The sequence below is a fragment of the Pollachius pollachius genome (assembly GCF_949987615.1).
Source record: "Pollachius pollachius genome assembly, chromosome: 13".
NCBI lineage: Eukaryota > Metazoa > Chordata > Actinopteri > Gadiformes > Gadidae > Pollachius > Pollachius pollachius.
Window position 1 is genome coordinate 8,517,914 of NC_136946.1, and position 25,965 is coordinate 8,543,878.

The 25,965-nt window shown below is 46.5% G+C and overlaps 1 protein-coding gene across 1 annotated transcript; it reads right to left on the bottom strand.

The window, feature by feature from the left end:
• Positions 1 to 241: 241 nt before the first annotated feature.
• On the bottom strand, positions 242 to 25,918 carry LOC307084753 (zinc finger MYM-type protein 4-like). The gene is made up of 26 exons (XM_079749245.1): positions 25,698 to 25,918; positions 23,928 to 24,693; positions 23,521 to 23,591; positions 22,673 to 22,843; positions 17,659 to 17,942; positions 16,303 to 16,468; positions 14,117 to 14,323; positions 13,012 to 13,162; positions 12,574 to 12,689; positions 11,606 to 11,866; positions 11,064 to 11,214; positions 9,181 to 9,353; positions 8,661 to 8,802; positions 8,176 to 8,280; positions 7,985 to 8,022; positions 6,684 to 6,819; positions 6,439 to 6,548; positions 5,594 to 5,900; positions 5,060 to 5,290; positions 4,492 to 4,601; positions 3,980 to 4,115; positions 3,636 to 3,787; positions 3,151 to 3,265; positions 2,450 to 2,710; positions 1,872 to 1,995; positions 242 to 1,265 (listed from the first exon to the last, which is right to left on the bottom strand). Exons 2-26 carry the CDS (start codon positions 24,550 to 24,552, stop codon positions 1,019 to 1,021), a joined length of 4,590 nt encoding a protein of 1,529 aa, XP_079605371.1. The 5' UTR covers positions 24,553 to 24,693; positions 25,698 to 25,918; the 3' UTR covers positions 242 to 1,018.
• Positions 25,919 to 25,965: the final 47 nt, after the last annotated feature.

A 25,965-nucleotide genomic window follows, 5' to 3' on the forward strand; every position in this document is an offset into this window, starting at 1 on the left:
AATGATTGGCCGTTGTTGCATGGACCCATGTCTTGCTATATGATGTCACGGCCCATGGATGTTGGGCCGCTGCTCTGACAAGCTGTGCTACCTGCTCAGCAATGGGGTCAGAGGGTCGGAACCAGATATTGAAGAGGCGTTCATGAGGTAGATCGCGGCCTATATGTGCTGGGTTTAATACCTAACCTCATCTGAACTGGCTGACTCCGAAAGAAAGTCTGCAGTAATATATAAGGACTAAAAGTGTCACTATCAAGTAATACCAGACTGCGTTCAATTTTTAATACAAATTGAAGAGCATACAAATAATCTCAACATTTTTATCTTACTAGAACCCATGATGTATGAAGGACACTGAAGGACTGAAAGACTGTATTATCTCTATGTACAGATGAGTTATATATCATATTGTATCTATTGTGCATGGTAATAGGGACCTTCAGAATGGTTTCAATCAGCGTGTGAAATATGCTTATTGAGGTTAAAGTTAAAGGGGCATTACTGCATTGGGGAACTTTAAAGTATTTGATAGAACATTTATGCCGAACAACTGTTCAAGAATCAACAGATACCGTTCTTCAAAAATTAATAAAAGAAAATGGAGGGCATTTTCATCTTGTTTTTTTATAAATCATTAAGAAAAATCAACAGAACTGAAGAAACTTTCAACAAGACAAGAGGACCCCTCAGGAACGAGCAACGAGGACGAAAACACACCAATCATTGTTGCTGAACAGCCGAGTCCCTCCCCAACTTAACATCTGAGACCTCCTTATCAGTCCACACAGTAGACCTGCTTGGAGGGGGGGGGAGGGGGGATAGTTTGCTTATAGAAATATATACCAGACATCTTTTATTAGTCTCCTTTTAAAAACTCATCACTTAGCGGTGGGTGTTTTCCAACGTTTTTCCTTTGTAAAATCCCAGCTCGCCCTCAAAGTCTCTTCAACCACGAGCCCAGACCCTCACTCCCTCCGCCCCGCTCTTCCTCCTCGACCATAGGCCTTCGTCTTCCTCCTCAGTCCTGGTCTCCGTCGGGGGTGAACGGCGGGTCCTTCTCTTTGGCGGTGGGGGTGCCGGTGGCGCTGCCGGGGACCGGGGGGGGCAGGAGGTGCATCTCCCGCACGCTGAGGATGCGTGTGAGCATGCCCCCCAGGGTGGCGTCGTCCAGGGGGGTGCCGGAGAACCACAGGGGGCTGTTGGGCACGCAGCTGCGCTCGGGGCGGAGGTAGAAGACGTTGCTGCGCTGCTTGACTGTCTCCGAGCTGGGAGAGAGACAGCGAGGGGGAGGGAAAGACAGGACATTAGTGAGCCGTGCGCCCGTTTTGGGTCCTTAATTAGGCCTGCAGTCGATAGAGGGGAAAAACCGTATCGGTTCTGAACAGAGCCCCCAGCAGATACTATTTAGTCGTCCGGAATTTCAGATACATACCCGTGTTTCCCAAGAGCAGGGAACTTTGAAGGACTGCCGCGGATACTTTGACGATATCGAAAATGTGTCTTTTTTGTTGACTTTAATATTTGTTATGAACGATTGTACCATCATGCTACCGAAATTTAATTATTTGAATCGGGATTCCACCTAAATTAAATAAAAGGTAATCTGAATAACTGAAATGTTTCTCAGCCAAGTGGTTGCACCACGCATTTAAGATTCATGTTTGCACCACATAACATGCACACACATTACTCATAATAACTCGGTTTATTATATTAGTAATGCATATACATTGGTAGTCAAGGCGGGGCCCTATTGTTGTTAAGGCGGCCGCCTTAACCGTACAGTGCTGGGGGGGACACTGAGTGCTGAGCTCAACGAGGGGAGCTTGAGGGGTTTCCCCGGCATAAGCCCAGGGGCCGGCGCTCCTCACCACTTGGAGAGGTAGAACTCGTAGAGGCGGACGGGGCAGCGCAGGGGGTTCTCCTGGTTCTCCACCATGTCCAGCATCCCCTCCTCGTCCGGCTTACTCCGCTTGGCCGCCGTGGCGTCCGTGTCTGGAGAACACACACACACACAGACAGACTCACTTTTAGTATAGATCAGGTAGACAAGTCAAGGGAGGTCAGTGACTCACTTTGTGGATGAGGATGTTTACTTCACAAAATCAAATATCAAGTCGGAAGTCTGATCAGTTCTTAAACTAGGACGATAAAAATGTGCACAATAAGAAAGAAAACCTGCATCTCACGGGGTTGTGAAAACACAACCAGTTCCGCACTATTTTGCGTGACAAGGTAAAATCCTACAAACTTCCCCTCAAACTGTGTTCTCTGTCCTCACAGGGAAAAACAATCAGCACCATGTAGTGGTCAAAAAAATAAAATATAATATACAAAATATTATTCTAATCATGAAAAATAAAAAAGGAAAATCACTACTGGCATCTGTGCATCAAGACGAGATCGGCACGCAAAACATTGCGACACTACGCTCCGCGGATTTCTTTACCCGATGGCGGATACTTCATGGAGCCGGCGATGTTGGCGGGCGGGTAGAAGCGCAGGAAGATGGTCTTGGTGTTGTCGGGGTTGTTCCGCGAGCAGCGCATGAAGTGTGCGAAGGAGAGGCGGTGGTGCTGTGGCACGGTGGTGAAGCCCAGGAACTTGGAGCAGAAGAAGAGCAGCGTGTTGAGCAGCACGATGGGCGAGTACGCCCCCAGCTGCTTGCAGTCCCACAGGTACTCCTCCTCCACCCGCGAGTGGATGTAGCCTGGAGGGCACCGGGAGGGTTGGTTAGTCAAGTCAAGTCACTTTTATTTGTATAGCACACATAATTATGGCAGAGTACAAAAATACAAAGACTCAGCTGCCTAACAATTGAGATAAGTCTAGCAAATAAAAAAGAGATTAGAAATGCAAACAAATACAACCAAAATATGAATATAATATTAAAACACAACTAGCATAGTTAGTTTAGCGGATGTACCCTGGAGGGTTAGTTAAGGTGGTAGAACGGGGGGTAGCTAGTATAGTGGATGTACCCTGGACAGTTAGTTAAAGTGGTATAACGATGACCAGGGATACGGCCCAAGCAGAATTTCTGCTCTACCATAAAAGGACTGCTGGCCCTGAGATTACGCAGACCCTCCATATGCGGTGCAGGTTTTTGGGCTACAAATGGAGTAGAAAGTGAGGCGTTTTCCTGCGTACCGCTGTCCGATATTGACGGCTTGAAGTCCTTCAGCAGTTTGGTGATCTCCATGGAGAATTTGCCGTAGAACACGTCTGTGAAGATGTTCTCCACGCGACTGTTCTCAAACAGGTGCTGCGGGAATAGACAGGGTTAAGGTTGCTGCGGCCTATGACCGTGGGCACTGTAGAAGCAGACACAAGGTCAATGTTGAAAATGAATTCTATATCCATGATAGCATTTGCTTTTTTGTCTTGCGTCTCAACTTTTTGTGTCATGAGTCTAGTTGTAATACAAATTTAAGCATGATCCTCAATCATTTGCACACAAAAAACAGGCAGAGGCTGACTACCAGCCGACTGGCAGAACCTTGTTTGCTAGCAGTGTGCGTTACAGATATTAATAACTATTTTTGGGAGAATACCAAAGTTGTTTTTAATGAAATGACCCAAATGTGGACATGACTTCAGAAGCCCATTGCTCCCGGTACGTTTAGGTGTCTAACCTGCTGGATGCCTAGGCAGAGGTAGAACAGGCTGTCTGGCTGGTAGGGCTCTCCGTTGGGCCTCTTCACCTCGACGGCGAAGCGGCTCAGACCGTAGCTCAGCTCTGTGGTGGTGCAGCGCAGGACGTCCTCCTTCAGCTCTAGGGGACGAGCTACCACAACAGGAGACAGAGGGACAGTACATACGTTTGTCGGCCTTAAGCAACTGGGAGAATATAATAAGAAGGGCAGCGACCAAGGTCCTATTGGTTGTCTCTTCCCATTACTCTTGTGGATGGGAAGAGAAGTGGAAGAACGCTACAGTTCGGGCCCCCCCCCCGTGTGGCCTCCCCCGGGCGACTCACAGTGGATGCGCGGCGTGTGCAGGTCGGGCTGGGTCCTCCTCCAGCGGACCCATCTCTCCCAGGCGTCGATGCCGTACTTGCTCTCAAGCTTGGGGGCGCGGCTGGCCTCCGCCAACGCCTCCGCCGCCTGCCGGCCCTGGGGCACAGAGATGCACAGATGTAGAGAGAGACGTCTCGGACCACGGGGCCGGCGTCTCCTCCGCGTCACAACGCGCTGTTAAAGGTGATATGTTATACCACCAGGTGTGAGTGGGATTAGCCGTTACAAGCCGCTTTGAAAATCTGCCTCTTCTTGACGTCACAAGTGGGCGTGTCCACCTAGATGTGTGACGGATAGATGAGCAACGTTTGCTACGGTCCACTGGGTAGGCTGGGAGACTGATCTATCCAGCACACATCTAGGTGGACACGCCCACTCGTGATTTTTCAAAACGGCTTGTAATGGCTAATCACCCTCACACCGGGTGGTATAATACGCCCCCTTTAACCATGTGTTCTGGAGCGCGCCCCACCCTCTTCTTCTCCCGGGCCTTCCTCCGTCCCCGGCCCGGAGCAGCTCGCCGCTTCGTCTCCGGCTGTTTCGTCTCGCCTGACCGCGCCGCCTCCAACTGCTCCAGGGTTTCTACGGAGACAACCATCGGAAAGGCCATCAGCTGACCTGATATTTATGATCCATCACAAGTGATAAAGTAGCACTAGTCAAGATGGTGCTTGATCGAGCCAAGGTGGGAAACTCTGGAATTCTTGAGGGCAGGATGTCGGCTCCGGAGTGAAATCTACAAAAATGTCAATAGTTACATGGGTAGTATTCTTTCAGGAAAGGTTGTTCAGACATACGCCCCACCAGGAGAATATCAGGACTTATGGGTATGTCTGAAAGCAGCTATGATGACTATCTTGAAGAATAATTTCTATTTCCGTACATTGGGAATGCCAAAGAAGCCATTCTGGACAACGATACAACTCTACATCGTCAAAATTCCCCTTCCTCTAAGTCACAACATAAGTTCCTTCTTGCTACTATGGCCCCCCCACAATCAACCTATCGTAGGTCTGGATCCTAACTCCGACCCCACATACCGATGGGCATGTCTGCCTCAATGTCCATTGGGAGAGGTTCTGGAGGTGGACTCTCAACGGGCAGCTTGAAGGAACCCCCGACAGGGATGTCTGTGATTGGCTGCAGCTTCTCCTTGGACAGAGGCCGGTTGTCAGACATCAGACCAATGGTGGACGGGGAGTCTTCCCATCCGCTCAGAAGACTCTCTGGAATCTCTGGGTCTAAGTCGCTGCTGTAGTTGTTGATGTACTCTAAGGGATGGGAGAAGGACACACAAATGGGTCAATATGTACCAAAACACCATCACAACACAGACATTTTTTAAACAAACATTAGCTTTTCTTTACCCTAATTGAAATCACTGTAGATTAACATCTGACTCGGTTTGTCTACAGAGTAAGGTTTAGACATCCATCATCACCGTTTCAAAATTCTAAACAAGACATGGCAACCGAGGGCATCCAGCAATTCTTCTATCACTCCAAGTTAAGATAAACAGTCATAAAAAAAAAAAAAGGTCAAAGGCGAAGTTCAAACCCCTAGCCCGGCCTCACCGTTGAGCAGGTCCAGCCCGTCCTTCTCCTCTTCCACCGCTCTCGTCCTCTTGTCCGCCTTCCTCTTCCTCCCCTTCTCCCTCTCCTCCGGCGCCCTGCCCCTGGCCTCCCTCTCCCCCTTGGCCCTCTCCCGGCCCTCCCGCTGCTCCTCCACCTCCCTCTCCTCCTGCTCCGCCACGATCTCCGCCATGAGGATGAGGTCCGCCTCCAGGGGGTCCGAGGGCGTCTTGTCCTTGATCTGCCGGATGGTCTCCACCACGCTCTCTGCGCTGTCCAGGGTCACCGGCAGCAGCATGGGCACGGGGAGCTGGGGAACACCACATTTACGTTGAGGGCATTAGGGCACGCTTTTGTCTAGAGCGAATAACAACGCTTAATGCACACATTGACACACACCGGCGGCGGAGTCAACCACGCAAGGCGACAACCAGAAATGTAGATGTCAGTTGGACACAAACCTCATAATTAAATACAGAAAATATCTCTATATACACAGAGTAGTATATATGGCCATGGTGGGGATGAGAGTGAGGTAAACTATTTGCCCAGAACCGATATTTCCTGCCTTTGATAGATCAAGTACCGTCTGGTCTCAGAAGGTACTTATCCTGGTGAAAATTATTTCAAAATAGATTAATTAAACTGGCTTTAATCTAAAGGGACTTACAAGGGACACTGAGCAGCGTCCACAAGCCCTGAAAACTCATCATGCAATGATTATTGGAGCAAAAAACTGTGTTTAAATGGCAACTCCATCATAGAGAAGAATTCAGATTCAGGATGAAAACAGTGCAATTAACGCAAGGTATACAACAGCGCCTTGGCGGGGAGGGGATTCAACCTACCGGCAGGGGCATGCTCATGGGCGCGGGGCAGTACTGGCTGTACATCGCCATGGGTACCGGGATGTACACAGGGACGGGAACCGGCACAACCATCACCCTGATCGGTTCATCTGCAGAAAATACGTGTGAATCCCGTCAAAATGTGTAAATCGGTTATCTAATTTTATCGGTCGGCTGCACTTCATTTCAGCACTTTGTTTGGAAAGGTGGTTTATGTGTGCATGTGTTTGTGTCGGTGTCTTTACCCGTCTGCACTTCAGTGTTGACCATATCAGGTTTGCAGGTGGTTTCCTGGTGCTGTACCATTGGTCGACACAGCAGGGCCTTGTTCTTGAGGACCTTAACCACGGGGGGAAGCACCCGGTCTGTCTGGGTACCGGCCTTACAGAGGAGGAACAATAGGTACAATGTATCAATAGCTTTCCAGGGACAGCAGGCTAAAGCCTGTTATTAGTTAGTTGCGGTTTGATTCTTCTTCTAAAAAAAAAGGGAACTACTGCCCCCTATTGGGTACTGATGGTTTCAGAGCCACAAAATAGTCTCCATCAGTTTTTATTATCAGGTATTATTATTAATGAGTACATTGGATAAAGGCATTATGATTGAGTGAATGGGTTTACAGGAGAGCCTTTATAGAAGACATTAACCATCTATATATATATCTATATATATCAACTGCAGTGGCATAGGTGAATGGCCGATTCATTTTCAGATGATATATTAACAATGCAATTTCACGTTTTTCATATATATATAAAATAGTGCTGTCAAGCGATTAAAATATTTGATCGCGATTAATCTCATTAATGTCATAGTTAACTCGTGATTAATCGCACACTTTTTTCTATTCTAAATATCCCTTGATTTCGTGCTGCTAGCCTTTAAGTGAGATCAGAGAGTGTTGAGAAGGACAGTAATAAAATATATTTGGTAAGATGGATATAAGAAGAGAGACCCGCAGTGAATTCAACCTGGTCCACTTGACATCGGGTAGGTGCATGACCGTGGTAGGCCTAGCGTAAAACTTCAATAGCCCAGGCTTTTATTTGTTTCAATCACTGAACTTTCGAAAAAAACTCTTGCTCAGCAAAGATGGGAAATACTATAACATTTATTATTTAAACCAGGGCAGCCCCTCCCGAAGTGGTACAGCCCAGGTGGGCCCTGAACTGCGATTGGTCAGAAAGACGTAACAGCTAATGACAACATTGAGCTCTCGTGCAGGCTCGAACAGAGTGACACACAAACACACACACACTTTTAAGGAGTTTTTCACCCGCTCCGTATCCTTGCTTGCCCCAACAAGTTTGTGCGGCGTGCTTGTTTTTCTAACGTGACTAGTTGTTGCTAGACACTACAACGTTTGCCAAGCCAAGAGCGTTAATTGCGCGATAAAAAATTAACGCTGTTAAAATTGGTTTGCGTTAACGCCGTTAATAACGCGTTAAACTGACAGCACTAATATAAAAACATAAAGTTGATTTTTGCCAAATAGAGATTTTATGAACTATCGAAAAATGACCAGAAATGACAAACATTAGCTTACATTTCCAAGTCTCTTCATTTGAAGTCTTGGCACAGTGCCTGTGTGAGTTGAGCACAAAAATACATTAATAAAACACAACAACAACAACACCTTTTGGAGTGTATTGTGCGCCCCCCAGTGGCCACACATGTATAAACAGCTTTAAATACTTAATTACATAAAGCCAAGTGATCTTCATGTCAATGCATTACCTTGTAGCGCAGGGTTGGCCTGCGTGGACGGCCGGCTGGCCAGGGAGATGACGTTTCCGATGACAGGTGTGGAAACCGACTCTGAAGACGCCAGAGCCTCGGAATCTGTAAGATGATGGAAGAGCGGTAATATAAAAACAACTTCACTTCCTCATAATAAAGAAGCACTGAGGCAAACTGCCCTTACCAGCATGTTTCCCTCTCGTTTTTCAATTGTGTGTAACCTTGTTTAGCCCAATTGAATGTCTACATGTTACTAGCTATACTGGGGGTTGGTTGTTGTGCACCCAGAGCTAAACAATGCTGTACTGAAAGCAATTACCGTAACCTGGTTGGATATTGTTGTGTTGCGACACAATGTTATGAATCACTATCTCAGTATAACATGAAGAAACGTACTGCGAGTCACAGACAAGCGTCAGAAGAACTAGAACCAACAGTAAGGGGAGATGTGGCGAAACACGACGAAACGCATGACCACCTACTCTTGGTGGGCATGGAGTCCGGTGTCTGTGCACAGCAGAACTTAAGCATACACGTTAGCCGGCAGAAGCGTTTGGGCGAGCCCAGCAGGGGCAGGGTGGTGGAGAGCCTCCCCCGTCCCCCACACGTCTCACACATGGCGAGCTGAGGAGAGAGCAGCAGGCCGGATTAACACACTGTTTCAATCAAAAACATGACCTCCGGGATTTAGGAGGGGTGTGTGTGTCTGTGTGTCTGCGTCTGTGTCTGTGTGTGTGTGTTTGTCTGAGTGTGTCTGTCTGAGTGTCTGTGTCTGTCTGTGTGTGTCTGTCTGTGTGTGTCTGTCTGTGTGTGTCTGTCTGTGTGTGTCTGTCTGTCTGCGTCAGCATAATCAGATGCAATCATGCATGGATAATGAATAGATTGATTCCAAAGAAAGTGATTTCCCAAAGTGCTTTCCCTGGTACTCAAAACCACAGAATTACGAACACATCATCAATCCAATGCCCCCAAGCCACACTCCCATCCCCATGCCTCTGGTACCTGTTGGTCGAGCAGGTTGTATTTGTTCCGGCAGTGCTCGGAGCAGAACTCCTGCACCTTGCCGGCGTAGCGGGTGCTGACCAGGGAGCGGGCGATGGAGAAGCAGAAGGCGCAGCAGCGACAGTGGCTGCCCCACTGCTTGGCCAGCTCGTGTTTATACAGCAGCTTGCAGCCTGAGACACAGACAGAGAGAGAGACATGGAGACAGAGAGACAGACAGAGAGAGAGATGTAGAGAGAGAGAGACACAGACCGAGAGAGAGACATAGAGAGAGAGAGACAGACAGAGAGAGAGATGTAGAGAGAGAGAGACACAGACAGAGAGAGAGATGTAGAGACAGAGAGACACAGACAGAGAGAGAGACATAGAGAGAGAGAGACACAGACCGAGAGAGAGACATAGAGAGAGAGAGACACAGACCGAGAGAGAGACATAGAGAGAGAGAGACACAGAGAGAGAGAGACACAGACAGAGAGAGAGAGATGTAGAGACAGAGAGACACAGACAGAGAGAGAGACATAGAGAGAGAGAGACACAGACCGAGAGAGAGACATAGAGAGAGAGACACAGACCGAGAGAGAGACATAGAGAGAGAGACACAGACCGAGAGAGAGACATAGAGAGAGAGACAGACAGAGAGAGAGACGTAGAGAGAGAGACACAGACAGAGACAGAGAGACATGGAGACAGAGAGACACAGAGAGAGAGAGAGACATGGAGACAGAGACACAGACAGAGAGAGACATAGAGAGACACAGACAGAGAGAGAGACACAGACAGAGAGAGACATGGAGACAGAGAGACACAGACAGAGAGAGACACACAGACAGAGAGAGAGACATGGAGACAGAGACACAGACAGAGAGAGAGACATAGAGAGACACACAGACAGAGAGAGAGAGACTTGGAGACAGAGAGACACAGAGAGAGAGAGACATGGAGACAGAGAGACACAGACAGAGAGAGAGAGACATGGAGACAGAGAGACAAAGACAGAGAGAGAGACGTAGAGAGACACAGAGAGAGAGACGTAGAGAGAGACACAGAGAGAGAGACATGAGACAGAGAGACACAGACAGAGACGTAGAGACAGAGAGACACAGACAGAGAGAGAGACATGGAGACAGAGAGACACAGACAGAGAGAGAGACGTAGAGACAGAGAGAGAGACATGGAGACAGAGAGACACAGACAGAGAGAGACACAGAAACAGAGAGACACATAGGGAGAGACGTAGAGAGAGACACAGAGACAGAGAGACATAGAGAGAGACGTAGAGAGACAGAGACAGAGAGACACAGACAGAGCGAGAGACACAGAGAGCGAGAGACAGACAGAGAGACAGATAGACACACAGACAGAGAGAGAGACAGACAACGAGAGAGACAGAGCGAGAGAGAGGGACACAGAGAGAGAGAGAGACAGACAGAGGGACAAACAGAAAGAGACAGAGAGAGAGTGGAAGGGGGGGGGAGTGTAGGAAGATTAGTAAGGACAATACCAGTGTTGTTGAATAATTGCTTCTGTTTTGTCGATAATGTTCAAAGTGTGTTCAACGGGGTATCTCAATCTCCATGGCGCCGCATCCGCAAGCCACATGCCTTTGAGCTGTTGTTGTGAGATTCGTTGAAAATTGATCCCAATTGATTGAACGTCAAGTGGATTCCATGACAAAGCAAAAACAGCTTCAAGTACCCGAAAACAATATTTTAATTTCAGCTGGGTTCTTAAAAAAACAAAAACATTATTACATGGCTGAAAAAGAAAGCCGTAGCACACGCACACGCACACGCACACACGCACACAACCCGGAGCTCGTTGTGACCGCGGCACACGATAACAGTAACAGCACCAGGAGGGGTGGCCCACACAGGCCTCTTCACCTTCACTGCAGAAGCTGCAGTTCTTGGAGCCGATCCGCTTGATGTCTGCTGGGACCTTCAGCAGCTTGCAGTATTCACACCTGCTCAGCGAGCAGTGCAGCGTCCTGAACTCCTCCGCACAGTCTACGCCACACAGGAACATTATCTTGTCCTGTAGGCCACACACAAACACACCAAAGGAACCGTACTGCAAGGTGGACGAATATCTCCCTGAACTTTAAGTGAAGCATCATCAAAGTTCAAATTGTATATATTTCATTACATTATACATACTTTTTATGGTTCAATTATGGTTTTGTAGCACTTGAATTGAATAGACACAGAGCAGCACAATTCAAACCTAGGATTGAATATATATATATGCATAAAATATAAACTCAGCAACCATAAAGACATACATATAAACACACTGTTTCTAGCAGACACTGCAGCTGAATCAAAGCTCCAACCATTAATCTGTTTCCGTCTTAAAACAGCCAAAGGACCCAATTCTACTCAACATCAAACGGTTACCAAGAGGATGACTGCGGCAGCAAACAAACCTTTTCCTGGACCACCTCCGGGTAGGAGGTGATGGCTCGCTCGCAGATTGGGCAGTGTAGCTTAGGCACGCCGCTCTTCGAGGTAGCCTCCGTCAGGCCAGATGTGGAGGTGGAGGTGGTCTTGGCTTGGCGCGGGACGGCCATGCAGGGGTTGGCGATGGCGGCGATGGCGGCGGCAGGGAAGGCGTTGTCCTGGTTGGAGGGGATGGCGGTACGGCTGACTGTAGGGCCTCCTTTGGGGGTCTTGTGGTGGTGTTTCTCCTGTGGCGTGTAAGGCCAACACCGAGGGGAACGGTTAATATCATGGACGCATCATAAGGGGTAACACTTTATAATAATGTGCCATAATAAATAGCAAACTAGTCATTACCTAACCCTTTGTTAATATTTGTTAATTGTTACTAAAATATCTATTTGGCAGAAGTGAACAGTTTTTTTCACTGACCACAGAGTGTCGCTGGTTAGGGTTAGGGCCGTGTGTTAGGGTTATAGTTAGGGTTAGGGTTAGGGCCGTGTGTTAGGGTTAGGGCCGTGTGTTAGGGTTATAGTTAGTGTTAGGGTTAGGGCCGTGTGTTAGGGTTAGGGCCGTGTGTTAGGGTTAGGGCCGTGTGTTAGGGTTAGGGCCGTGTGTTAGGGTTAGGGCCGTGTGTTAGGGTTAGGGCCGTGTGTTAGGGTTAGGGCCGTGTGTTAGGGTTATGGTTATGGTTAGGGCCGTGTGTTAGGGTTAGGGCCGTGTGTTATGGTTAGGGTTAGGGTTAGGGCCGTGTGTTATGGTTAGGGCCGTGTGTTATGGTTAGGGTTAGGGCCATGTGTTAGGGTTAGGGCCGTGTGTTATGGTTAAGGTTAGGGCCATGTGTTATGGTTATAGTTAGGGTTAGGGCCGTGTGTTAGGGTTAGGGTCCTGTGTTAGGGTTAAATAGGGTAAAATAAAATAAAGAAAAACAAATCCATATGTCCTGCCCCGTTACCTGAAAGCCAAGCACGCAGGGTAAGGAGCAGAAGTTCCTGATGGAGCTGTCGGACATGGCCAGGTGGTAGGCTGGCACCTTCAAAGACACACAGTTGTTGCACTGCATCATGGTACCTATGGCATCATCCAAATGACAGAGGTTCAAATCAGTAAACGCTGGTCAACACATTAGGAAACGACATTCCCATCCCTAAATGTGACCATTATGGCCCAATCAACAGTAAATACAGTCATTAAGTATACAGGTATATTAATAAGGACTTTGAATTTATTGCACATAAATATGGCTTTTTAAACCAAAGGCATTACGTTTTGAATCTGAACAGATATCTATTTAGCAGCAGTTTTAAATAGAGGTGCGTCGGATTTAATTATGTCTTGACCATGGTTTAGGACCAAGATGGATGCCAGTTGTGTGAGGCCCACATGCAGTTACCCGAGGAGCTGATTGACTGGATCTTGTGGGCCAGCAGGCAGCCAGTGGTGCAGAAGGTCTCAACCACACCTTGGCTGTTCTTCTCCTCCACCATCTTTGACAGCGACTGCATCGTCGCACACATGGCGCACGGATGGGGAGTGTCGTTTTTCTGCAGGTCAAAGTCAATGCATTTGTAGAGCCTTTAAAGCACAGTTAAGGGCCGATTATGGTTCCACATCGATGCAACGCAAGGACCACACAGATGCTTCGACACAGCCTTGAACCTGTTTTGGGTTCTGCGTCGGGTTTTAGTGAGAGGACCAATCACAGCCCTTGCTGCTGCGTCGCCTCGACGCAAGGTTACTATTTTTGGGAGGGGCACATTAGGCCCTTGCGGTGGACGCAAGGAGGGTCCGCAAGGGCGTAATGGGTTCTTAAGCCCCTTGCATTGCGTCGACGTGGAACCATAATTAAGCCATTAGTCTCAAATGGCATAAATGACCACATGTTTGGGCCTGTGACAATGACATCCCCTAACCCCTCTAAAAAGTACAATGGGCAACAGAAGAGGGATCCATCCTTCAAGGGATGGTTAGGAGTGAAATAGATTCTGAATGGGCAGGTTTAGTAGGAATAAGTTCTAAGAAAACATTCAAAATGTGTTATTTTGGCAAGTCTACGTTTATTTGTATTTAAATGTATTCCTAATCAGTGTCCGATGCAAGAGGAAGTTTGCTTTGGCATAGATGCTTGCCTCGTTTTGTAAAAATGTTATGTTGATGATTCATGTAAAAATATGTGTGAGTGTGGGGGGACAACAGATGATCCGCCACCCTGACAACAGATGATCAAGCGTCCTCCCAGGCGACCAATTAGAAGAGTGCAATGTCACACACACATTTAATTTGGGCCATTTTCCACACATGAAAATAGCTTCTAGTGTGGAAGACACAAACACTCATAAGCAAGCTCTGTGCTCACACCCCAACACAATGCCTGACCCCAGATCATTCCATCACACACACACACACACACACACACACACACACACACACACACACACACACACACACACACACACACACACACACACACACACACACACACACACACACACACACACCTCTTTGTACTTGACCAGACAGGCGTCACTGCACAGGTTCTGGATCCCACCAGCGGTTTTCAGCACCACGATCTTGTTTGCGAAGTGCTCGCCGCAGACCGCACAGGTGCTGATGTTGATGTTGTGGGCGAAGCGGAAGCTGCTGAAGCAGACGTTGTTGCAGATCCGGTGGGTGACCCCGTTCAGGGCCACCTCATGCTTGGTTTTCTGTGGAGGAGGTACCAGGAGTAGCCCATTCAAAATCATGCAATCACGTTAAGAGCGCAGAGTCAAGGCCTGTGTACTAAAGAAGTATAATTTGAACCAGGAGGAGCCCATTCAAAATCTTGCATTCAAATAAAGAGTGTGTATAAACTATAGATGTAGAATATGAATTTGACATTAAGCTTCAACAAACAAACTCTTAAGCATCATTGATACTTTTGCATAGAATAGCCGCCATCGCCAAGCCGTGGGTCCCAACCAGTGTTGGGCAAGTTACTTTAAATTAGTAACTTAGTTACAGTTACTAGTTACTTCTTTCAAAAGTAACTCAGTTACTTTAAGTTACTCGTTACTTTCAAGGTAACTAGTTACTAGGGAAAGTAACTTTTTTTTTTTCTAAATTATCTTATTGTGTTAATGTGGCAAAGGACCTCCCTAACTGGATAGCTAGGGAGGCTGCCAGTCCTCTGGCTTGCTTACACGTAAGTCCTATCCTACCACAAGCGCAATGCGCCACCTAGTGACCTGAACGTGCCATAGCAGTGAAGTAGTGTGAGTGCAAATAAATGAAATATTTCCATTGTTTCCAACTGTTTCCAACCCTCTACAAATGCACACACATTACTTTGGGGTTGACGTGGCATAGTGTTCGACAAAACAACTGTAAAATTTGATCATTGTACCCAGTATCACTACGATGAAGCAGTGGATCAACAAAACACAATATAAACTTTTGATAGGCATATTTATCGTAGCCATTGAAACAGGTACAAAGTATAGTTTTGGCAGTGCAAAAATTAAACTGTGCCTCAGACCATTTAGCAACTGTAGGAATCAATAGTGCAAAACTGATACAATAGATGTTTTCAATGTAAACACAGTGAGGTTTATCCGTTCTTTGTAAGTTAACCTTAACTCAAAACAGCTAAACTCCACCAACTGGAGACCTCATTATCAATAATGATGGGCAAACTTAAAAGTATTTTCAGCCTCACAAAGAGAAACTAAATAAATAAAAAGTACTTTCAGCCTCACAAACATAGTTAATGTTTGACAAATATAATATTTCCTCCACTCTGGCCGTTTAGATAAATAAAATAACTGATTAAATAAATAATGGTGGATAAAGTGCTTAAGTAGTCTATGTTAGTATGTCTATATCAGTCTTTGTCCATACATCTCCATCATTTGTTTAGCTGTGTCTGGGTTATAGACTGTGCAACAGGCTTTGTAAAATCAAGCTTTCATTGTTTGGCTGGAGTGGCTTCTCCTTTAGCGTCGGCGGAACTGACGTTAGCAGCAGCATCACCTGTGTTACCTTCAGGGTCTTCAACTAGCTTGGTAGATGCCTGTTGTTTCTGAAGATGTTTCATCAGATTAGAATTGCTAGTTTTTGATGTGGCTAGAGTTTTCGAACCTCCACAAAGGTGACAGGTCACCAAAATATTCCTTATGTCTTTTACTGTCAGAAAGGAAAAATAATGTGCATATTTCCATGAGAGAAATACAACGCCTGGACCGTCGTCGACTGCCGCCATTGTTTTAATTCATTTACTTGCGCGTCGCTGCGTCACGTGACTCACGTCCGCTTCACGTCCACCACGGAAACTGCAGTCCTGGGTTATGCACGTGAAGTAACGAGTAACGAGCCTGTTTAAATCGCAGTAACGATAACGCGTTACTGATTTTGACAAAGTAATTAGTTACAGTGCTCGTTACCACAAAAGTAACTTAGTTACTGTAACGCGTTACTTAATAACGCGTTAGTTCCAACACTGGTCCCCACATCAAAACCGGCGTAGCCCTAAGTGGCCTACGCTCCCGCCCACATCTCCACGGATATAAGCTCTTGTCTCTTACGCAGAACAATAAACTCCAGCACAGTTGTACCGACTAACAGCGGGATCACAGCGGCTATGGTTAAACAAAACAGGGTGTGAGAGAGAGTGAGTGAGTGAGTGAGTGAGAGTCTCCAGCCTTACTGAGACGAATTTCTTGCACACGCTACAGGTGGACTGGCGAGGAGCGGGGGCGACCGTCTCCTGGGACGTGTTGAAGGCCGCGAGGCAGGCTGGACTGCAGAAGTCCCGGACTGCCGTGGTGCCGTCGATGGGGGACCGGATCAGGTCGGCGGGCCTCAGCACCGCTCTGGAGGAGGAAGAGACGGGCGTTACGAACACACGAGGCTGCAGGGGATCCAGGGGGAACCTAACCCTACGGTCACACTACCTCCGCCCGTCGACGGATGACGGCTTTTTGACGTATCCATGTGTTTTCCCGGGTTGTATTACAAATAAGGATGGGGATCGAAACCCGGTTCTATCAAGGACCCGGTTCCACTTTTTTCAAAACCCGAAAATCATTAACGTTTGGGCTTATCGATACCACTATCGAGTCCCGTTGTTCATTTATTATTATTTTTGGTCCCTGTAATGTAATGTTGTGTCCCTTGAGTCGCGTCACGGCATTTAAATCAAATCAATCCAATCACTGCAGCGTGTCAACAAATGTTTTTGAATGGAATTGTAAGCAAACAGGTATAAGTAAAACAAGTGAAGTCTGGCAGTTAACTTTGCTTGCGAGGATAGCTGAACGAAAATCATTTATTGTAAAGGGGGGAACACAACCTCAATGGCCAAGCACATTAGCATTGTGCATCAAATAAAGGCCAACTGCAGTACCTTCGACTGTCTCCGAGTTGAAAAGACTGTCTCCTCCTTCTCCTGTCGCACCACAGACAGGCCCGTCTTAGTCATCCACTCAAAATACGAGCGGTAATCGCACACACAGACATTGTTGATAGTCCCGTCAGTTAAAAATAGTAATCCAATTGTGAAATCGCTGTTGTAATCGGCAGCATACAAGCTAGTTATCTTAAAAAGTAAATAAAGTTTCAGATGTGCTGCGTGTTGAGGTTGGCTCAGGATATCATGATGCATTCAAATGTAACAAAAGGAAACGGTAAATTGAGTTTTTGGTGAGAAACATGAGTAATACTGTATTACTCATGTTTCTGTATTACTAATACAGTTGTGTAGTATTCGGGTCTTCGTATAGTATTAAATATTAATGATCCCCATCCCTAATTACAAAAGCGTTTCATTGGACAGTGTGTTTGCGTATATTTGCAAAACGCGATCTGATTGGCCGACGGATCCGTTGCTGCCTGAAAACTTTTGACGCAGGCCACGCAGCCGAACAGAACGGACGGACCCACAATGCATTTCAAGAGCGCCCCATGCAATGTCAATGAGATCCGTCGACGGACGCGTGTAGTGTGAATGTAGGGTAAAAGGGAGGTGTGTTGATTGATGCGGCCATGCGTAAAGGGGACTCACTTGGTGCAGTGGTGGCAGATCTTGCCGGCAGACTCCTGGGGCTTGGCCGAGAGGCAGGCGGGGGAGCAGTAGAGCTCCGGGGACCCCTTCTTCTGGTAGGCGGTCTGGCCCTTGATCATGAAGGTTTTGCAGAGAGAGCACACCACGTACAGGGTGGAGGGCCCGTGGCCGGGAGCTGGGGCGCCGACGGGAGTGGGCTTCGCCAGGGCAGGGGCCGCTCGCGACGCCAGGCGTGGCGAGTCGGACTTCCCCTTCACGGAGAACACGGAGCTGATCATCAGCTCCTGGGAATCAAGGATTGTGTTGAAAGAACACGTTACAAGATTCAAGTAATACTATTTTCTTTTTTTTAATGACATTATCCCAATTCCACTTGGAGTCAAGCAGGTGTGTCCATAGAGGATTGATGGAGAAGGATTTTAATATTTTAGCATTGCATCCATAGGCGTCGTTTTCGCTGGGGACGCTTGGGACGAGCACCTACCAGTTTTAATCAAGATTCATTTTGTACCCACCAATTCTAAAAGAAATTGAACATTTACTTGAGTTGAATTCAGTAAAAAAAAAAGATAAGTTCAAAGCACATATAATTCTTGAGACAGATGCCAACAAATCCACAAAAAGTCTATCCGGATACGGAACACAGACCTACTGCTATTGTGTAGCCAAGGGGTACATGATTCTCTGTCAACAGTTTAACAATTTTAACATCGTTATCAGTTCTTGGATGGGGGAGGGTTGGGTGGCACGGTGGGCGGCACGTGTCTGCCAATAGAGCTCGTGACTTTGACTGGAATCCTCACCATGGGAATCACACATGATTGGATGATGTCGTCATGTCAGTTATGCAGCTGAAAACAATGTGCCTTCCCTTCTAACGACTACTTCTCTATGCAACCTGACTGTTTTGGTTGCACTTCAATGGACAATCTGCTGCGGTTGCCGCCTGCATTTTAGGAGAGGAGGAGGTAACGTAAGGTATTTATATTTATTCTTGACGATTAGTAAAAACTCCTTAGTCGTAGTTTTGACCGAGGGCAGCGAGCAAGTTATCTGGATAGTTGAGACTACTACTAGTTAAGACTAAGTTAGTCTAAGTTCTATCATTGACGTTGACGCTAGCCAACGTTAGCTTCTAGAAGCCAGGTAGACCTTGCCTAGCTGCCACAGTAAAGTTGGATCCGCCGGCTGTTAGCGATAGCTGCTACAGTGTAGCTTACTAAGGAGTTCGCAGCATTACATAATTTTATCATCTTAGATGGAGACTAAGATGCAGAGTTCAGATGGGTTTAATAGGGACGGTAATGTTAATGCTACGCCACCCTCGCCCAGTCTTCCCATGTGTTGACTTTTTAACAAAGTCCAGTGTTTCCCCTACATGCATTCAGCAGCGTCGCACCGCGGCTGCTGGATTGCCAGCGCCACTGCAAAATAAAATAAAAAATAATAGCAGCTCAATCTGTACATTTTTCCCTAAAAAATCTCAATAGAAGTAACCATTTAAAGTTGTTTTTTTTCAACAACTCACAGCACCACTGCTACAAAAGATTCTAGGGGAAACACTGCAAAGTCAAGTTGTTGGTGCTGTGACATTTCATTTGCATGTTTTTGTTTGTAAGCAATAAATAATAGCCTGTGGATAACCTAAAACAGTTCCTCTGATCAGACAGTAGATTCAAACGGGTGAGCGAGAAGACTATGTCTCTAAGCTTGTTATTGATGGGCTAGTGTAACAAAATTCCAAGTGTGTAGGCCTAGTGGTTATATTTCTGACACGGATGCCAATTCATTTGATTATAGTCCTTCTCTAGGCCACCCTGTTGAGCTCAAGACCTGCAAGTGCCTTTGTGTGGACTGAAAAGAGGTGGGTGCACTACGTTGTTGTGAAAATGCCAAAGTAAGAACTATGACCAGAGAAGGATGGCAATTCAGCATCTTTTTTAATTGAAATAACCCAGAAACACAGCTTTTTGATTGCAAATTCTAGCAGAACACAGAACAGGTACTAAATACAACCAAACGTAAGTCTATTGCCTATTCTACCTTTTAAAATGCCCCAAACAAATGTGCACGCCTCTCCGATGTGCCAATGAAGGCAAGAGCTATTTCCTTTCTGGTAATTTTTTCTAGCTTCTCCCTGTGGACATGGCAGACTGATACACTGTTGAGTCGTGACTGCGACATCGTGGAGCGGAGCAAAGTCTTCAAACGGCGCAGCGCACTGAAGCTCCGTTCAGCTTTGCAAGAAGACACTGGGACCACAAGCAACAGCCTAACAAGAGCCTCCACTTGGGGAAACAGCCGCCTAACCTCTGGTACCATTGTCTTTAAGATATTACTGACTTCCGAACTAGAATTGAACTTGTTATTCGCCTTCAGCATAGCTAGTTGCACTGGCAGCAGCTGTGCATCCAATTCTGGGTAGAGCTCTACTACCTCGCTAATTTCCCCAGACAGTAGCTGTTGCTCCAACATGGCCAAATTGCCAAGGCTCTCCTGGTTGAACCTCTCATCCAGCTGCATGCTTGCTGTATCGATGGCAGAGAAAAACTGCACCCTGAAATATTCCTCTGCAGAAGACGAGGTGGGACTATTTGAAGGCCCACCATATCGGTTTGAGGCTTTCCGTACATGTGGTAGATTTATTGGCTGCAGATCGAGAGATGTTGTGAATTCTACAGCTCTCGAGTAAAGCCTCATAAATGTCTCGCTCGTTCTCTGTGCCACAAACGCTTTCTTTGTGCTATCGACAGCCTGTAACATCCCGCCAATTGTTACTGCTCTCCCTTGCAAGCTTTTAATGAGACCTTCAAGTTTCAAGAGAATATCCTGCCCAAGTAGAAGGCCAAGTACTGTGTTTCCTTTCTGGAGCTGGTCAAGAAGCCAACTTGCTCGAGGAGCTGAGACTTCCTCTTTCGCTGAAGCCATCTCCTCCAGAGCAGCCAAGACCACCTCGTATTGGGTGAGGACTGACTTGATCGCTGGCGTTCGCACAGTCCATCTGGTAGCACACAACGGCTTAATGGTGGTGAGTGAGCAATTTTCAGATATGGCTATCTGTTTGAAGATGGTTTTTAATTTCCCAGACTGGCCAAACAAACAACCCAGGTCATAGATCCACTGGAGGGCATCACTCACAACTGGTGTGGATGAGCAGGTTGCTTGTATGACCAGGTTCACACAGTGAGGACCACAGTGGACAAAACTGGCAAGCGGTTGTTCGCTTCGGACCAAAGCTTGCATCCCAGATAGGTTCCCCGACATGTTTGCTGCTCCATCATAGGTTTGGCCACGAAGGCCCGAGAGTGGAAGATTGAGACGGAGCAGCACATCGGAGGCAATTCTCCAGAGATGCTCGCCAGTTGTGGAAGAGGCCTCGTACAAGCCCACAAACTCCTCCCTTGGCTCCAGGTCTTGGTCCACATAGCGGAGGCAGAGGGAGATCTGCTCTGTGCCACTGACATACTGTGTTCCATCCATTATGAGGGAGTACTGCAGCACAGGTAAGGCAGAAATCTCTGCGGCTATCCCCTTAATTATAATATTACCCATAATGCTCAGTATCTCATTTTGGCTTTCAGGGCTTGTGTAGGGCTGCTCTCTCTCCAGCCAGCTTGCCAGGTTGGGGTCATCCTCTGCCTTATCTCTGAGATAATTCTGGAAGTTTCCGTCCTTGTTGGAATGGCCTCTTAGAGCCAAGCCCTGTTTTGAGAGGTACCTCACAGCACCTACAATTTGTAAAAGCGCCAACCTGGCTTCCTCTTGAGCCCTTGCTAGAGGGCTGCACAGTTGAATTCTAATAGAATCCTGTATGTGTGCCTGTGTCTTCAGAGCAATCGCATGTGCCTTGCTGTTTTGGTGTCTGCTGAAAGCTTCCCTACTTTTCTTCCAGTTTCGGAACCCTGCCAAGATAAATGTTTGCGAAGCACGTTTGGCCAATGTTGATTTTTGGTTTGCAAAAGCAGTCATGCAATGAAAACACAAAACCCCCTTAACTTGCTGGCTGTAGTGCAGCCAAGGGAATGCTTGATACCAACTATCCTGGAACTTTAGAGTCCGATTCAGCAGTGTTTGTGGCTCAATTTCCCTTGGACTGGGCTGGTACGGGCCATCCAAGGGGTGTTCAAGGCGGATCCCCTCAGTTTGAGTAGCTGACTGCTCCTGAAATATAGTTCATTAGTTGTAAGTGATTGGGTAGTAGCTTTTTAAGTGTAAATAGTTCTGTGCGTAAATAGCATTTTTGTCGAGAAGTCCAGTAGGATTGAGGTCTGCATATTTGGTTTGTCTATGTATGGCAAACAGAATGCAGATTTCAATGTTGACTTGTTTTAAGATCATTGTTGCTGCCTCTCTGTATGTTTATTTGAATAAATTCAAGTTTTTCTCAAGATATGTGCGGGCCTCACCTCGTCATGATCATCTACCTGTTCCTGTAGGTCTCTGTTTATTTCAGATGGACCTGGGTCCTGTTCCTGATAAAGACCATGTAAAAAAAATGTGACTTGTTTCAATGTATTGAATCATACTTTAATGTCACAGGGTGAAGGATTGTTGTTCATTACCCTGTAGTGTTGCTTGTTTTAATGGAAAAATCTGTCCATTAACACACAGGTTTGTTTTTCTAGCGTGACTGAGTACTGTGAGTGGCCAATAATGTAAAAAGAATTGGTCCAACAACCCAGACCTCGATCTCCTTGTGACAAGTGCATCCAGACAAGTTACAATGCTAATTTATTGGGCAGAACTTAAGGCCATGCTCTTGGCCTGTTAACATGCTCAAAATGTCATTACAAGCACTATGCAACAAGAACCAGCTCCCTACAAGACACCTGTTTGCATGTACTTCTATCAGAACCTTTCATTACCTGCACTAAAGAGAAAAAAAAGAGTGCATCCTCATTGTACCCAGCAATTCTGAAAATGCACTTCCGAATGCGTCCCAGCACATTTCAAACCAAACTGACGCCCATGATTGCATCAAAGTCCTCCCAGAGTGATATTTTAGAAGTCCTACCTTTGGGGTCTCAGGCTCGTCTTTAATGTCGTCCGTGGGAGTGGAGGAGGAGATTAGGGCCTGGTTGTACTCCTCGTCTATGGGCTCATCCTTCACCGTGACCTGGCTGGGCGAGGCGGGGTCCCCGTTGGGAGACAGCCTGGGAGGCCGGGTCGCGGCCTGGAGTCTGTGCTGCAAGGAAGGAAGAAGGCCAGCCGGAGGTGAGGAGGTGGGTCTCAATGCCCCGTGTGGGTCTTCTTCAAACGCTTCTCTCTGTCCACAGTCCTATAGGGGATTCAGTTCTTATGGGATCTGAGTATATATATTCTTTCGGTTATGCTGTTGTTTTTAGTAAGGTATGTTTGCATTGGTTTTGTATTCCCGTTTACTTTTTATTATTTTCATCTGGCGTTAACATACATGATGGATACTATTTCAACAACATATTTTGCCATAACTATGTTATTGTCAAAAAAGATATTTTGTTTTTCCTTTCATCACGCAAAGCACTTTATAATGTTTTTGTAAAGGGTTTAAAAGGTGCTTTACAAGTGTACTATAATTATTTATTTATTTTGATATAGGTCACCAAAAAGCAGGAGTTATGGCATCTTGCGTTAGGATAAGTACAGGTGAACTGAACACTGGGCATGATTGATCAAATAAACACTGGTAGTGCTTAAACTAGTATTAAGTCATGAAATGAGCTTGATTAAAAAGAGACATGTTTCCCCCCCTCCTTATTTCAGTCGCATTCAATGTTTTTCCTGAGCAAATGTAAAGTGCTAAGTATACCATGCTAATGCACTGAATGAATTGGGTTAGCTACTCATTGGTAAACAGTCAACTAGTGAGCATTCCATACTCACATCATCCATCGCAACTTTAACTACTTGAATGTTGTTCCCCATCAATGACAGCCCAGTCTCCTTCTCTAAGGCTAGAAAAGAGAACACCCAATTAGGATTATTGTAAATACAGCCACAGATGCTCCGAATATAGTGAATGTACTTTTAGAATATGTCTTTATATATGCATGCTAACAATTATACACATGGCAAAGCTACAAAAGTTGTTTATAAAAAACACATTATGAGGGATAAACACACAGGTAAGCCCAGCTAACGTTTAACCTCACACCCCCCTACCTTTCACACCTACCACTACCTGTCCACCTGCCCCAACCTATCGCCCCCTCACACTGCCCTACTCCTACCTCACACACACACACACACACACACATTAACTCTCGGATTCAAACTTTTAAATATTTCACCTCTCCCCATCATGGTTTGGCCACTGTTTTCTGAGTCTGACATGTTCTCCTCCTCGTCTTTCATCTGAGCCTCCTGTTCCTCTTGGTCCACGGTCCCCATGTCCATGAGCTCGTCCAAGTGATCTCCCCTGGCTTCCCCTGGCTCCTCCGTGTCCTCCTTCACCTCCATTAGGGTTTCACTTTGTAGATCAATAGAACACTTTATGTCAGTTTTGTCCTCTTCCTCTTCCTCTTTTGGTTCATCCTCAACAGATGTAGTCATGAGCAGCTGCTCCTCCTCCTCCTCCTCCTCCTTTGGTACAGTGTCAGGGGAAGTAGTAAGGTGCTCCTCCAGCTTCTCTTCTTGCGTTACATTGCCCACGACTGTAGCTGTGAGCTCCTCCGCCATGTCCTCCTTCGGCTCATCGATGTCATACGTTCCCTCTTTTGGGACCACTGTCCCTGTGGCGGTCGTTGGTGCAAAGTCAATACTTATCCTCGTCCGCTTTGCTGTACTTTGAGAAGCCTGCGACTCCCTCAACTTGTCAGTCGCCCCGGCGTCCTTCTGCTCCTCCTCTTCCCCACCCTTCACTGTGTTTTCCGCCACCTCGCAGCTCTTGTTGGACCCGTCCCCAGAAGCCTCCATCGCCAGTGAACCTCTCAAAGGCTCAGGGGTCCCAACTGACGTCACAGCAAGTATTCGGGCTCTATGGTATCTGACAGAGCTGAGCGGTCCTAAGAGCTCCTGAATCTACTAGGCTTCAGGAATTTCCATCCGATTGCCTGCCTGCGTACACACACACACAGGGAAATGTTTAATCATAGTTAAATCAGTCTATAAAATGTCAAATGTATCACCTACTTTTTCGCCATATTGGGAGCATCAAGACAGTTGTATCAGGCAAAAGTGTTTAAGAAAGTCCCTGAAAAGCCTAAAGAACGACCCACGAGTGATGCACCTGTTACCGCTATCCCAGATGCTTTCTTCAAGTCCGGAATCCTGAATGGTTGAGCGCGTTTTCCGCCAGAAATGTCTATGTTATAACTTGAACAGGTCATAAAACATTTTTTAGGGAAGCTAGCAGGTACTTGAGAGAGGTGATAACATAGAGATAGACACCAGTCTGGCATGACTCATAATTAACAAATAATTTCAATAAGAATCACAAAAAAAGGACCATAACACCCCCCCCCCCCCCCCCCTTGCTACCAAACATCCTTTACGTCCCAGTGCTCCTAATATGGCGGCGCACCCTGCGATGTGACGTAGCGATGTCACGTCTCAAACCTCTCCAAGTTAATATCTCAACTGCAGCATGTATAAAAGCATGCCCACCTCTATACGAGCAACACAGAAAGCCTGCAACAGTTATCACCCAGTACGGAAATAACACTTCAAGATTGCTTGAAGCAGCAGGAGATGATCGAGAGCAGCACATCAGCCCATGAAGTCGACCTGCACGCCCCTTATTGACGATCGCGGTTCTCCGGGGTGGTGCTCGGCAAAACATAATAATAGTATATACTTGTACAAAACGTTCGCTATGCATAATACGCATATGAAAACGGTTTAAGATCGTGGCTCCCCTCTATAGGTGATATGGCCACACGACACGTGTGGGCTTTGGTGGATGTAAATATACTGCTACAAAACAAGCTAACTTCTGATACTAGATCTGCAACCCGCTCTACACCAGTTTATGGTCACTTACTCAGCTGCAATAACTCGATCATGTCACTAGGTTAAGGGGGATGCAAGTTTAACTATATTTATAAGTTAAGGTTTGTTACCTTCGTTTTGAATGCTTCTTGAATTCCGACGCCACTTGAAACACAATAGCTTTTACTTCCAAAACATGTAAATTGTTCAAACAACCACCTTCTCAGTGGTCGTTTCTTCAGAGCTCAGTGTGGTTGATCTACTTTATGTAATGTGATTGGCCGTGTGCGGATAACATACTGCTAATGTCTGCATTGGAAACCAGATTTGGAGCCAGAACCAATATGGAGCCTGTTCCTTTCTGGTTAACCTGGGAATTCTGGGTAAAATGAGTTACCG

Excerpts from the sequence above, each read along its gene's own strand:
- LOC307084753 (XM_079749245.1), bottom strand. The coding sequence starts at position 24,552 with ATGGAGGCTTCTGGGGACGGGTCCAACAAGAGCTGCGAGGTGGCGGAA. Across the intron at positions 22,844-23,520 it reads TTAAAGTTGCGATGGATGAT|CACAGACTCCAGGCCGCGAC; the intron begins GTGAGTATGGAA and ends CCTTCCTTGCAG. Across the intron at positions 8,281-8,660 it reads GGACTCCATGCCCACCAAGA|ATTCCGAGGCTCTGGCGTCT; the intron begins GTAGGTGGTCAT and ends ATCATCTTACAG.